At 49.6% G+C, this 14,368-nt stretch overlaps 2 protein-coding genes across 2 annotated transcripts in view; one reads left to right on the forward strand and one right to left on the reverse strand.

The window, feature by feature from the left end:
- SND1 (staphylococcal nuclease and tudor domain containing 1) overlaps positions 1 to 14,368 on the forward strand; it is a 425,525-nt gene that overhangs the window by 354,803 nt on the left and 56,354 nt on the right. The gene's annotated exons all lie outside the window — the stretch shown is intronic.
- On the reverse strand, positions 5,803 to 10,594 carry LRRC4 (leucine rich repeat containing 4). The gene is made up of 2 exons (XM_012789124.3): positions 9,790 to 10,594; positions 5,803 to 9,593 (listed from the first exon to the last, which is right to left on the reverse strand). Exon 2 carries the CDS (start codon positions 9,491 to 9,493, stop codon positions 7,532 to 7,534), a length of 1,962 nt encoding a protein of 653 aa, XP_012644578.1. The 5' UTR covers positions 9,494 to 9,593; positions 9,790 to 10,594; the 3' UTR covers positions 5,803 to 7,531.

Here is a 14,368-nt window from a genome sequence, read left to right on the forward strand (position 1 = left end):
TACTTCTCGGTGGCTTTAGAACATTTCATTTGACACACAACACCCCCTAATGCTTGGAATCACTTTGCTGGTGAGAGAAACAAAGTGAAATGCAGACATCCTTTGAAACAGCCAGTCTTGTCCTATCCTTCTGAGTCCCCTTTCATTGTTTCTAATGGAAAAAATAGTCCTCCCTTTCCCTGGTTCCTTTAGCAGTCTCTTCCCTTAGGTTTTTCTTTTCCTCCTTCCTTTCTTATTCCAGACTCCCCCCCCCCCCAGCCTTAAAGAGATGAATTGGAAGTATATGCTGTCACATCAGAAGGAAGCCATTGTCAGTTCACACAGGCAGACACTAATAGGATAAAGTATTATCCGACTTCCTTTAAGTCCAAAAATTAAGTCTTCCTGCAATGGTAATAGATTATAACTTGTAACCACTGGCTGGCAGGCTGCAGGAACCAGGCTGTTAGTATCTGTGGCCTCAGCTCCATTTCTGGGCCAATTGTGAAGGATGCACTGAGCATTCCCCCAGCCATAGCTGCATAATCCAGGGAACTGGTACTTGGTTCCTGGCTAGAATTGCCTCCATGGAAAGCTGCCTATAACTTATTCAGTTCACCTACAGAGGGAGAAGCTATCTGAATGGTTTTAATGAACCTGGATGAGTGGGCAGGTGGAGGGAGGAAGCCAGGGCCTTGAAGACTGGGTAGGAATAGCCCGAGGCCAGGAAACCAAACTTTGCACAGAGAACAGTTAGTGCATGAAAGCTCTTCTCACTTATCCTTGCTGACTCATTGAGCAGGTAGAGTGACTTACCTAGTGACTAAATCAGCACCAGCTTAGAGATGCAGGGAAACCAGGGTTGAGATCTTAAAGGGAACCATAAGAGAGACTGCAGATTAAGGGAGTTGCCTTGAAGAGGAAATATCATGAAAACCATTAGAAGGGAGAAAGCCATCATTCTTCAAAATGGAAGAATCATACAGTATTTCCTAGATCCTGTAATGACAGATGAATGTACTCAAATGGGGATTATGGGAAAGAAAAGCTGATGTTGGTATGATAATTAATTGCAGGGTGTTTTTTATTAGTGGAGACACAAGAAGATGGGCAGTTATAGAAGAAAAGTAAATGAAGGACTATTGCTTTGGCATTCTGTAACTGATCTAAACTTGAGTAGTTGCTCTAGCATTGTTCCTGGGTACACAGGATGAATGAACTTGAAGGGCTAAGTGCTACTTTGGTCCATCTAGCCCCCACACCTGGCAGTAGAGTAGCCTCTCATCTCAGTGCTTCCCTACTATAGGTTCAAAACTCTTCTTAATGGGATAAGCTAGAGATCACGGCATCCTCCCAAATGCTAACTTCCTTTGACAAGACAGCTTCTCCCAGGGATATCCCCACAGGCCTAGGCCTAATCTCTCTGACTCACTGCAAGGGTCCATGTGCACTGAACTCATAGTCATCATTATTTTTACTGGAAAACACAATTTATATAACATTCTTCCTCTGGAATAATGCTCTTTTTGTGGACAAACAGCAAGCTGCAACCTCTTGTCTCTCCCATGACTATACCTTTATAGAAATGAGGGAATGGGTTCAGAGCAGATCACTGAGGGAGCCTGTCAGAGCCAGAATTAGATTACAGCCCTTTTCCCCAAGCAGTGGACAGCCTCCAGAATAGGGAACAGGACTGTTGTGGGTAGGTGGTTTGGCCCAAGTACTGACAGCGAAGCTGGCATGTACCAGAGGATAAAACCTGTGATCATCCTAAAATCTAATTCTAGCCTCTCATTAGGAAATCAAAATGCATTCTTTCTTCACCTCTCTTGGAGAGTTGATCTCCCTGCTTTTCTTTTGCTCTGTTCCGTGACATGAAAGTCCTCCCCCATCCAGGGTCCAGCCAGCTTCTTGCTTGCTAAGACAGAAGAATCTCCCTGGCTTTCCTTCTTAACTGCATTGCAGACCCTTTGCCTGTGTATCTGCCTCATAGCTCCAGTCTCTCTCATTTGCTCAAATTATGGGGCTTTTTTTTTTTCCTGCCGTTCTTTTCTCCAAGCTCTCCAATACTGCTTGGAAGCCCTAACAGCCGTCTCTGTGCTACCTTCTCCCTCCTCATACCTACCCCTCCCCACTCGCAGTCCTGGTGACACACTGTGATCAGGAAGGATTTTATCATTGACCCTCTTAAGAATGCTTTAACTTTACCCTGATAGAGAAACAGGAGTAGGTGGAGAAGACTCTAGGAAGCTTGCCTTCTTGGTAAAAGCCCACGGCTTCCTAGGTAGATATTTCTTGTCCCAGCCCTCAGTTTATGTACTGGCACCTTTACTTTCTTCTGGTTCACAAGAAAAAGTAATCCATTCCTGGGCTAAGACAGTGCCTTGGGCCAGCTGTAGTGCTGATTTAGGGATCGGGGCACAAGGCAGGGTTTTCCTGGGAAGAAAGGTATAATCATGTTTTTCATGGTGCTTGGGCTTATAGATACCACTATCTCTAGTGGTATCTCTATATAATCATTCTTCCTCTCTCGAGTAACTCAACAGACATGTTCTCTCTTTGGAAGTATACAAGGTTCAAGAATAGAGGGGGTGATAGGGGCTTGTCTGTTGATTTGTACCTTTGCGTATACTGTCAAATAACTACCCACTATACAGCATTTACTATATGATGTAGGACACTATTCTAAGTGTGACATATCGGTATGTGTGTGAGATATATATAATTTCAACTCTCACAGCAGCCTGTGAAATAGTGAGATAGACTAATATTGTCTCTACTTTACAGATGAAAAAACTGAGTATTTGCCCAAAGTCACACAGCTCGTAAGTGATAGAACTATGATTCAACCCAGGAAGACTGGCTCCAGAGTCTATGCTTATAAGCACTACGCTGTATTGCTGTGTGTGTGTGTGTGTATGTGTGTGTGTGTGTGTATGTGTGTATGTATGTGTGTGTATATATTTCACTGATCTAGTTCTTAAAGCCCTTATCCCCGCTCCAAGAAGTAATTTACTTCATTTTAATTTAAAGCAAAGATGAAAACATTAATCCACTGCCCAAACTGTTCTTCCCCCTGCAGGGGAATAGGGTGCTTTCTGAATGGATGGAGACCAAGAGAGTTGCTTTGAGCCAAAAGCTGCCTTGCAGTTTAGCTGAGGCAGGATTTAGAAATCGCGTGAACAGTGCCTGCATTAGCCGGTGGCATGGAGTGCTGAGTGCCAGCAGAGGAGATAAAATCAGACATATGTTTGGATATAAATGTTCTCTTTCTCTCTCTCTTTCTTTTTAATTTTAAGCCCCTGCTGCTTTGTTGCAGTGAAATGGTGGTGCCTTAATTGTGGGCTGTGACCCCCTGAGGTAGAAGCCTGGAGTGAGTAAGGCCCACTGAGTTCTCTCTCACACTCTACCCATTGCCACTAAAGGAAGCCAGAGACCCTGGACTCTGGCCCTCTTGCAGGGGACTCTCTGTACATTGTTCCACCCAGCAAGTTGCTGGCCTCAATACATGTTAAATAGCCATGATAAAGCTAATGTCTCTAGGCCTTAGAAACTAGCGTCTTACCTTTACCTTCATTGGTAATGGGATGCAGCATTACACTGAAGGGTGTTAAAAAGCCCTGGAGCATATTATGGAAGTGACAGCTACAGCCTGGCACTTAAAGAGTTAGAGCTGGGGTGAATACAGTGGAAGGGGGCAGTTAAGGAGCCCCCAATATTCTCACTGTTGAACCAAATAAGCAGAAACCACTCAACTATGGAGAACAACTCTGGTAGGTGCTTGAAGACTTCTGTCAATCCTCCACTTTGCAAAGCTTCCAAGTCTGAGGTTGAGAAGAGGCCAAGCCACCTTTCCTACTGTAAACACTCCATCTTTACCTACTTTACCCTTTCCCCTATAGCTATCATCCTCTTTGGGACTCTGCAGTTTCTGTCTACCAATGGGCCTAACAATCAGGAAACTATTATGTACAATCCTAAGAATCTAACCCCTTAGTGAGCACATGTGGCCCTTGGGCCAGCTGTGGAGCCCCTGTGGTCAGAATTTTGGTCAGGCCTTGGAGGGCAGTGGAATCAGTTCTGAAGGAAATTGAACAGCTCTCAGAGGAAGAAAAGAACACAAAAATATCTGTAGGAAGATCCCATTTTAACTGCGTGTTGGCAGGAAAAGAAATATGTTCTTGATAGCCAATAAGAGCCTGAGCACATTGACTTGCAAGTCAGGAGTTCTGCATTTCAGTCCCACCTCTTCCACTAACTAGTAGTGAGACCTTGATATGCCTGCCAGTTTCTCTGAGGCTCAGTTTCCTTAACCATAAAATGTGAAGGGATTAGGCTAAATGATTTTTCACAGCCTTCAGTTCTATAATGAAAATTCTCTAACTCCATGTATTCAGCAACAGTCTTTACCTCTAACGTGTTGCTATAACTACCCCTCTCAAGAGCTACCAACCCATGTTCCATTCCCAGGTAACAAACCTTGGCCATGCCTAAGGATGAGTCACCAACAGAGCATTAATAACTGCACGTTGGTGCTCATGGGACTCCTCTGAAAAACTGTCCCAAATGCCTGGATATACTCAACATTATGGCAAAGGAAGCTTACTGCTTTGAGGGCTGAAACAGTGCCCAGGTCAAAGGGTAAAGCCCAATGGGGAAAGGAACTACCCTTGCAGCTCCAAGGATAGTTACACCTAGGATCCATATTCTTAGTCTCACCTGACTTCTTTAAGGTTCCGTTTAGAAAGTACTTCTCCCACAGATTCCAAGATCTGAATATGCTCTTCCCCAGGACAAAGGCACTTGTTCTTGGGATTCCTCCCCAGGATTGTTTTGGGCCCATTTCTCTACCTCTCCCCTCAGACCATTAGCCACAGACCTTTAGTCATTGCAGAGTTACTGCACAATTCCTTGTCTGCCCAAATAGCTGACCAAAAAAAGGGGGGTGAGGGGTTGGAAACTGGCTCCCCATCCTCTATCCTGAAGCAGCAACATCCTCCACAGTGGTTTCTGAATGCATACTCAGGAAGCTGTTTTAAACAGCCCAAATTTAAAACAATGCTTGTGGCACTAGGAAAGGGAATAATTTCTTGCTTTTTCAACTGGTCCTAGCCAAGTCCCACCCTTTGCTCTGCTGCAGTTTTCTGCCTAGAAACATGAGTGGCAGTTTATACTGTGTGTCCATGCATATGTGCTGCCACAAACACTGAATCCCAGAAATGATCTCTGTACCCAAGAGGATTAGAATTGGCCCTCTCTTAGCCAACTTCTGCAAAGTGCTGCCTGCCTCTCTTTCCCTCCTCAGTGCCAGGGAGTTCACACCCACTCAGTCCTGATTCCCTGCATTAGTATAAATAATAGTGCTGAAGTTCATGCATCCTCCTTGGCCATCGTTACTCGGTAAGCATCAGGAGACAGACACCCACCACCAAGACATGTTTGACTGTTTAGCTCCCAGAGAACAGAAGCAGCATTGCCTGTGGGAAATCTAAGCCAAACTGCATTATTGCAGACCTCTTAAATCCAGATCCCCCAGGGTCCTTGGATAGAGCTGGTGCTGCCTGACCAGCTTCTGCTGAGGTGGCATTTAACTTTTGGCCCATTCCCAGTTGCTGAGGCTGACCCATTTCCCCTGCTCTTCCAGGGCATAGGGAATTTGGTTGTACCCCCAACAAAGCCAGCGACTAACACATTTAGCTCATTGAAGGTGCACTAGAATTGGGGTGCTTTTATTTAAGCTAAGGAAAGGTTGTTGACAGCTTTAGCATTTTCCCATACTTGAAAAAAAATGTAACACTTGTCTTCCCCCCCATTGTACCTCTCCCCTCCCCTACCCCCTTTTTTCTTTAAATAGAAATGACTTGGTTGATGCTTATAAGAATCTATAGGTTCAGGGTCTTACTCAATTTAACCCTTTGGGGACATTGAATTAAAAATTGAACAATATTTATTAAAATACAAAAATACACTTTTCTCACATTACAATCAGTGTTCTTTTGTTGGCAATTCCCCCCACCCATACCACCCCCTTTCAAATCTGAGCCCCTTATTTCCTTTTAAAGCTAAAATAAAAACTGAAAGAAGTTACATCAGTAAATGGACCAGAATAACACAGATCTCTGCCTTCCCCACCCACACCCACCCCTTGCCTTCCACCTCCTCCTGAGGTGGGCCTGGGAGAGGGAAGCTTCCCCCCAGTGTGTTCCATTCAACAGTACTCCATGCAAAATTCATTCACATGTGCATGCGTGTCACTTGTAATTGTGGATCTCACATCTTTTTTGTGAACCATCCTGGTTGGGAAAGGCTTCATTACTTTAAATGAGCCTGTGCCCTTTTTGAAATTTCTCCTCTTCTCTACTCATGTTCTGCCCAACCCCATCACCATAACCAGTTGATATCAGCTGTAATAATCCCTAATGAATCAGCATTTAGAGTAGTCACCAAATCACAAGCATGAGAAAAGCTTCCACTCCCCCAAGCTCCCCATTCCCAGCCTCTTTGCTCTCCACCTTAAAACAAACAAAACCTTTTTTAAAAATCATAAAATGCCATCTACAATCATTTGTCAGATACCAGGAACAACAGGTGGACATGGCACAATGCAAATTTATGGCCTCCTGTGAATACATTCTCTGCTTCTGCCCTCTCTTCCTACCCCTCCCTCCCCTGTTGCCGCACCCCCTTCAGGGGCCTTCTCTTTCTTGTGGGAAACCCTAAATAGACACATGCCTTGCAGAGTGGGTTAAGCCCAACTGCAGGAATCTGGTGCAATGTGAAAGCATTACACTGAGAGCTACGCCAGCTCCCTTCTTCGCTCCTTCCTGAAGCACTGTGTCAGACAAGGCACATGCATGTCCCAGTGCACAAACCCAGAGGACTTGTGCACATAGACAAAGACTCAGCCCCTAGATAGGTTCATTTGAATTTTGGTGGTTTTCCTGTTTAAAATACATTTGCAAATCTATCTTCCCCTTGGCCTCTGAAGAAAAAAATTATTGCCTCTAACATTTGGCACAGTACAAATTCATGGTGCTTTTTTTTTTTGTATTTTTTTTAAATAAGATAATTCTGCAAAGACAGCTCTCAGCTTAAGAAAGATGTCTGTAGAAATGGGTATTCCTGTATCCTATGAAGCAGCTTCTAAAAAATGACAGATTCAGTCTATCCCTCCTACCCCCTCAGCAGCCTACACCCTATCTCTTTAGGGATGTTTGTTGTTTTAGTTTGTTTTATCTTAGCAGTTTCAACCTTATACCAGAAATCCCTTCTGGCAGCATGGCAAGTTGACTTGTGGCTTGTTCCCCACAACATTCCCAAGATTTCCCCTCCCCCTCCCCCTTTAAATAGAACTTACAAGTTAGAAAATAGTTTTGTTTTGATTTTTTGTTTTTAAATTTTAATATAATCTGTTTTTTTTACCAGCCCATAGATTTAATATATAAGCATATACAAGAAAAAGTCTCTCCCCACTCTGTACAAAAGTTGCTGTCTCTTTTTTTTTTTTTTTTGTGCATTCTATTGCATTTATAAGTTTTTGGGGGGAGGGGGGTCATATTTGAGTTTCCTGTACCTTGTCCTTGGTATGGGTCTGAATTATATAAGGTTCAGAGATAGTGGTGACTGTGGGGTGCAGAGAGTTCCCCAGGCTGTTTTCTGTCCAGTGGGCCCCGTGTGCTGGTTTGTAGGTGTTGTAGTTAATATGGTCATGAATTGTGGGCAGCACTACTGCCCCCTCACCTGATACACTGGACGGAGCTGCTGTTGCTGCTGCAGATGCTGCCGCTGGGATGTCTTCATCCACCTGGATAATCTCAACTGTCCTGGCGGCTGTGACTGTACTCCGCTGTTGGTGCCGCTTACGAAGTTTATAGAAGACAATCAACATGGCGGCAGCTAGCAGAGTCACTGCCACGAAGCAGCCAATGATGATCTTGGTGGTCTTCATGACTTCGTCCAGGCTGGTCTGCATCTTGTCAGTGGTGTCTGTCGCGGGTACTACCACCTGCTTGGGCACACCGGTGGTCTGAATGAGCACCGTGGTAGAGGTGGTATATGCCGGCTGGTAACCAGTGGACGTGGTAGGAACAGGCTTATACTTTCCAGTTTTGTCCTCAGGCGAGATCTCCGTGGTCTCCACTGTTACCGTGGTGAAGAAGCTATAGTTGGAGGTGTTCAGCTCGGCCGTGCTCACATTGAGATAGGCCGAGGCATTGGAGTTGCCTGCCACATTGGTCACCATGCATGTGTATACCCCAGTGTCTGAGAGCAGCACATGGGAAAAGTTCAAGGTGCCATCGTTGAGGACAGAGATCCGTGGGTGGCGGGAAGCATGGCTGAGCACTGTCCCATTGGGCAGCAACCACTTCACAGAGGACATGGGGGGAGTCCGACACTTAAGTTCTGCCATCCGACCCTCAGAAATATTGAGGTCTCGAGGTGCATCCATGATGAAGGGAGCAGAACACTGGAAGGAGGTCTGGTCCACCTCCACCAGATAGCGGCCTCGCATGTGCATGGGAGCATGACAGCGGCCACAGCAGGTGGAATTGGTGGGTATGTACTCCCGAAGCCACCAGGCTAGCCACAGAATGTCACAATCACAGTTCCAAGGATTGTGGTGTAGATGCAACTCCACCAGGTACCTCAATGGGGTAAAGAGGTCATGGGGCAAAGAAGAGAGATTATTGTGAGCCAAATTGAGTTCCACAAGTGAGGCCAGCCCATCAAAAGCATTCCGCTCAATCAGGGTGACCTGTGAGTTCATGACCCACAGCTTCTTGAGGGAGCTTAGGCCATGGAAAGAGCCGGGCCTGATCTCAGGGAAGTGGTTCCCAGACATTTCCAGCTCCTCCAGCCCCACTAGGGGAGTGAGATTGGGCATATCTTTAATGTTGCACATGCCCAAGTTCAGGTACTTGAGGTTGAACAGCCCCTCAAAAGCCCCCTCAGAGATATACTCCAGCTTCTTAAGCTCCCCCAAGTCCAGACGCATAAGGGAGGGCACTCGATTGAAGGCATAAGAAGGGATGCTTTCTATGGGGTTGTTGCGAAGCCAGAGCTCCCGCAGCTTGGACAGGTATTCAAAGGCCCCACTGGGGATGACTGTCAGCCAGTTGTCAAACAGCTCCAGGGTGTTGAGGCTGGCCAGGCCATTGAAGGCCCCCACCTCTATTTGTCGGATGGAGTTCCTGCCCAGCTGCAGGACCTCCAGGTGGTGGAGGTGGCGGAAGGTGTCGGCCTGGATCATCTGGATGTTGTTTTCCATGAGGTTGAGGTACCGGGTGTTGGAGGGAATACCCTGTGGGACCTCCGAGAGGCCCCGGCGGGTGCACACCACCTTGCTGAACTGGTTACTGCACGAGCAGACGGAGGGGCAGTTCTGGGGCCCGGCTGAGGCGGCAGCAGCGATGGCTGCACACAGAATCCACACTTGCGCTGTGAGGTAGACGACCGGGAGCAGGATGGCATTCCAGGTGTGGTGGTGCACAGTTACCTGCCACAAGAGCTTCATGGTGTGGCACGTTCATAATTCACCATCGCCTGGGATTTTGGCTTGGAAAGGAGAACCAGCCCTACCCCGGCTTAAGTGAGCTAGGAGCTCCTCTTTCCATCTGGAGAAGGAGGTGGGGAGGGGGCGATTAGAGAGACGGAGCAGATCGGCCGAAAGAAAAAAAAAAAAAAAAAAAAGCCTGCCAAACTAAAGAGCGGCCCCTCATCTCCCAGCACCCCCCTCAAGGCAAACCCTCAGAAAGCTACGACTTTCTCACCCACACTGCAACCATCCCCACCCAATTTGCTGTCACCTACCTTGGAAGGAAGGCAGGAAAGAACTGGCGTGGTGTCCTTAAGCTTTCTCCACGGGAGCTGGGCACCTCGGTCCCATTCTGACTTCTTAGTTTTAATTAACAAAAGGGGGAAGAAGTGGGGGCGGGGAGGGCAGAGGGGAGGGGAGGGGAGGGGAGGGGTGGGGGAGACAAAATGGCTTCTAGTAAATCCGGAGCAGGAGACAGCGAAGCCGCGGAGTTGAGGCGCGCCGGGGAGAGCCAAGGCCCGGCGGGCTATGCAGGTGCATGCCCCCCCCTCCGCCCGAGGAGCGGCGCCACCAGCGCTTCCCTGCTTTGTCCTTGGACCCTGGCACCGGCTCGCTCCAGCCACGAAGGAATGCTCCTCATTGCCAAAGTGTGCCTCCGGCGCCCCCAGCCCACTCCCTGGGTCCCCGCTGGAGTGGGGTGCGGGGGCGCCCCAAAGCCGCCCAGGCCGCGCTCGCTCGCTCGCTCGGTGCTGCGCTCTCCTCTCCCAGCGTCGGCCGTTCCGGGCCAGCGGCAGCTGATTGCAGTCGTGTGCTCGCGGGGCTGCGAGAGTTAAGAGGTGTTCGCGGGGCCTTCGCCTTCCCCAGACACACACCCCTTTTCTCCTGGCCTCTTCTAAGAAGGGTTAAAAAGACAAAAACTGAGCTTAGTTCTCCAGTCCGCCGTCTGCTGGCTCGAGGAGCGGTAATCCGTCCAGCCCCCTGAGGGGCCGCGGCGTGGTGGCTGCGCCGGGACCAGGTCGGCTAGCCGGAGGAACTCGAGGTGCCCGCGGTCGCGCCTGCACCGCAGGCCCCTTCAGTGAGTCCGGGGGCGGGCGCGGGTCCGGCGGCGGCGGCCGCAGCCCCCGGCGGCGCGCAACCACCCGTCTCCGCCTGCCGCTGCCCGGCCCCCGGCGCGCCGCCGGCTCCGGCTTTGTGCGGACTGAGCGAGTTCGCAGCTTTGGCTCCTGGCGCCTTCAGTGGCTGCGCTGCCCGCGGACTGCTGCAGCGGCGTGAGCAGCGGGGGTCGCGGCTGCAGGAAACGCTCCGGAGCCGGGGAACATGGTCCCTGCTGGCTAGCAGCGGCGGCAGCAGCGGGGCCCTTGCGCTCCGCGCCCACCGTCTCCTCCTCGCGCCGGGCTCGCGGTGTTGCAGGCAGCAGCCACGCAGACTGCTCTCTCATCCTTTTGTCCTTCAGTCAGAACGTGAATGTACTGCTGACGCATACTGTTCTGGGGAGAAGATTAGCGTGATGCAGTGCTCTTATGTATTAACACAGCTCCCCCTCCGCCGCCTGCCCTCGAGGGGTTAACGCCAGCGCCTTCCAGCGCTGCGCCGGCTGCGCAGCCCCGCGCCTCCGTCCGCCCGTCCGCCTCCCTTCCTCCTTCCTCCTCCTCCCTTCCTCCCTCTCTCCCCCACCCCCCTCCCCCCTCCCCGGCCGCTTCCTCCCCGCCCCCTCGAGACGAGGGGAGCGGGCCCGGGCGAGCAAGCTGGAGTGAGCGTCAAGTGAGGGGCCGCGCGCAAGTCGCAGGCGTTCGCAGCTATTTTGGTCCGGTCGGAGGGAGCCGCTGGGTGACCGCTGATAGGCTGGAGCCAACACGGCGCTGCCGCAGGAGAGGCCGCGCCGGCCCCCGCCCTCGACCGGCACCCAGTTGCCTGGCACCCTCTGGCCCTGGGGAGCTGGGCTCAGGGGCCGGCAGGCCGGAGGCGCGGCGGTCCGCGGCAGGGCTTCTGCAGTTGGTCGCCCTCCCGCCCGGACCGCGTCATCCTCACCCCCAGTGAATGCTGATGGGGCGCCTCGCCGCACCGCCCGGGTAGCACACTCGTACCGGGAGTTCGGAGCTGCATGGTGGGGGCTCGGGGGCTAGCGGCCGGGGCTGTTTGAAACCAGAGGACCGAGAATGGGGCTTCGCTGCTGCACTGATGCCTGCCCTGCCTGCCCCGTCCCTTGCTCGTTTCCTCGCCCCTCCTGGGCTCTACCTAGGGCTTTAAATGATAGTTTCTTTAATGGGGGTTGCGGGGGCGGGAAACAGTGGAAGGAAAGACCAAGTGCGAGGAGCGTGGGGGAATGACAACCTGGGACAAGATCGAGGCCGGTAGGAAGGATTGAGGTGAACTCCCACAGCACAACCCGTTCATTCATGGAGCTACATCAGTGGTTTCTCACTCTTTTCAGCCCTGCGTCGCCTCTTGCCTCTACCCTCTCCCCTGTTCCCTGCACCAGTAAAATGATGGCGGGGGCGGGGGATAAGCCTCTTGGTCTGTGAGCTTCACCAGCCCCTCTTACTGAGAAGACTAAAGTAGCTGCCCAGGGTAGCAGTTTACTGGAAAGGGAGTTCTTCCTCCTATTTCTGATTAGAGAAGACCCTGGGGCGTTTGACAGACTAGTGGAGAATAGGACTAAGTCAGCCTTTTCCAACCCCGGAAAAAGACTGCCCCTTTCTCTGCCGAGTGGGGGTGACACAATCTGTGTCTAAGCCCTGAGAAGCAGGTCCAGTAGAAAATGGCATGGTTTAATATCCCTTCCTTGTAGGAACTGCCTCCAGACTCCTCACTGCCCACCCCTTCCTTGTGTGATTTCTGACAAGCACTTGTTAAACTCTCAACACCTACACGTGGGCTGTTACCTAAGAACAAGGAAGTCAGGGATTTCTCAGCTCTCTGGATTCCAACACACCCATATCTCAGCAGTGTCTGTTGGCTAGTAACCTGAACCTCCTTAAATATGCCATGGAATTCCCTGAAGTCCTTGAGAAACAGTTCCTTTGTCGGCAAGTTGGATTCCCCATTCTTTGCCAAGACCTTTCAATTTGCATTTGCAGCCACATAATAACATTAATAATTAATATTTATTGAACCCTTTCTCTGTGTGTACCACTGTTAATCTTCCCAGCAACCGTATTATCCATTTTTATGGGTCAAATATGTTGCCTAGGGTCACTAGCGAAGTGTTAGTGGATTGGAATCCTGGCAGACCTCAGATGTCAAAGAACTTGGATATGAAAATGATTTTCCAAAAGAATTCTCCCAGTGGGAAGAGAACTCAGGTTTCATTCATCTACTTCATTAGTCATTTATTCAGATATTTATCTACTGTGTGCTGTGGACCATACTAAAAGAACTTAACCTGTTCTTGTTCGATCTTTATTTACCCAGTGAAGTAATTGCCACACTTGTCTCCATTTTACAGATGAAGGCACTTAGCTCAGGCAGGCAAATAACTTACTCAAGTTCATACACTGGAAAAGTGACAGAGCCAGTCTTTCAGTGCAGTCTTCAAGCCCTGAGTCCACTGTGTCTACTCTGCATAGAGTAATGAGTGGAGGCAAGGAGGGAGGGAAGACTGTGAGAGTTCAGTGCAGTGTCTAGGAGATAGGATGAAGGGTGGACAGGGGCTGAGAAAATGAACTTGTTTCACTCACGATGTCTAATCACGAAAAAGAATGAGAGAAAAATGGAGGCAAGTCAAACTCTGACACTAGAGTTTAGTTCCATCTGGGCTCTGTCAAGACTCTTTCTTAACTAAAGTCTCATCTGCATATTCTCAGCTTCAAACTTACAGACCCAGGAAATACAAACCTAGACTGACTAGCATATGTGAAGGATAATCAGAAACTTTCTGCTGAAAGGTTCTGCTCATTGCCACAGCAGACACCAACCTAACAGTGGTCTAGTACTTGAGGAGACCCCTGGCCAGGGTCTGGATGTCATATTGGCATGTAGCTGTCCCTCCCTCCCTCATGCAAAAGAAGAGCTCTGCCTGGGCTGGTTTCCTGCCCTTGTAGACAAACTTAGACCACATCTGTTCAGCTCCATGCTCAACGAATGAAAGCTGCTGCCCCAACCCTGTGGAGGTAGATGGGAGGGTGGGCTGACTGGGATCAGATCAGGACTTAGTAATGAGGTTGTCTCACAGTAAATATTTGTGACTGCTCTTGGTGAGAGTGAATATGCCTGAGCTTCATAGAGCTCTGCATGGGGCTGCTTTGCCCTCTAGGCCAGCTGGGCAAGGAAAGCACCATCAGACCTAGGGACTGGGCTGCAGCCAGGAAGTGGGGCCATTGTAGCACACAGCCCTTTTGAACTGAAAGTGGGGCTGCAGCTTCTTATCTTGGTAGCCTAAGTACCATCTAGCAGTGGTCTGTTACATGATTTGGAGTGATGCCACCAAGGAATAAGGGAAGAAGGCAACTTAAACCTTAAGAAAAGGAGAAGAAAAAACACTGGATTGAGTTTTTTGGGGGGCTTGGTTTTTTTTTTTTTTTTGAGATAAGAGTCTCAATCTGTCACCTGGACTAGAGTGCTGTGGCATCAGCCTAGCTCACAGCAACCTCAAACTCCTGGGCTCAAGCGATACTCCTGCCTCAGCCTCCCAAGTAACTGGGACTACAGGCGTGTACCACCACACCCAGCTAATTTTTTCTATTTTTAGTAGAGACTAAAGCAAGAGACTTGCTCTTGCTCAGGGTGGTCTTGAACTCTTGACTTCAAGCTATCCTTCCACCTCGGCCTCCCAGAGTGCTAGGATTACAGACATGAGCCACCATGCCCAGCTGAGAAGGTTTTCACTTGTAGTTTCACACAGAGAGACTGCTGTGA

The sequence above is a fragment of the Microcebus murinus genome, chromosome 9 (assembly GCF_040939455.1).
Source record: "Microcebus murinus isolate Inina chromosome 9, M.murinus_Inina_mat1.0, whole genome shotgun sequence".
In the NCBI taxonomy this organism is placed as follows: Eukaryota; Metazoa; Chordata; class Mammalia; order Primates; family Cheirogaleidae; genus Microcebus; species Microcebus murinus.

Coding starts and splice junctions, on each gene's coding strand:
- LRRC4 (XM_012789124.3), bottom strand. CDS start 9,493: ATGAAGCTCTTGTGGCAGGTAACTGTGCACCACCACACCTGGAATGCC.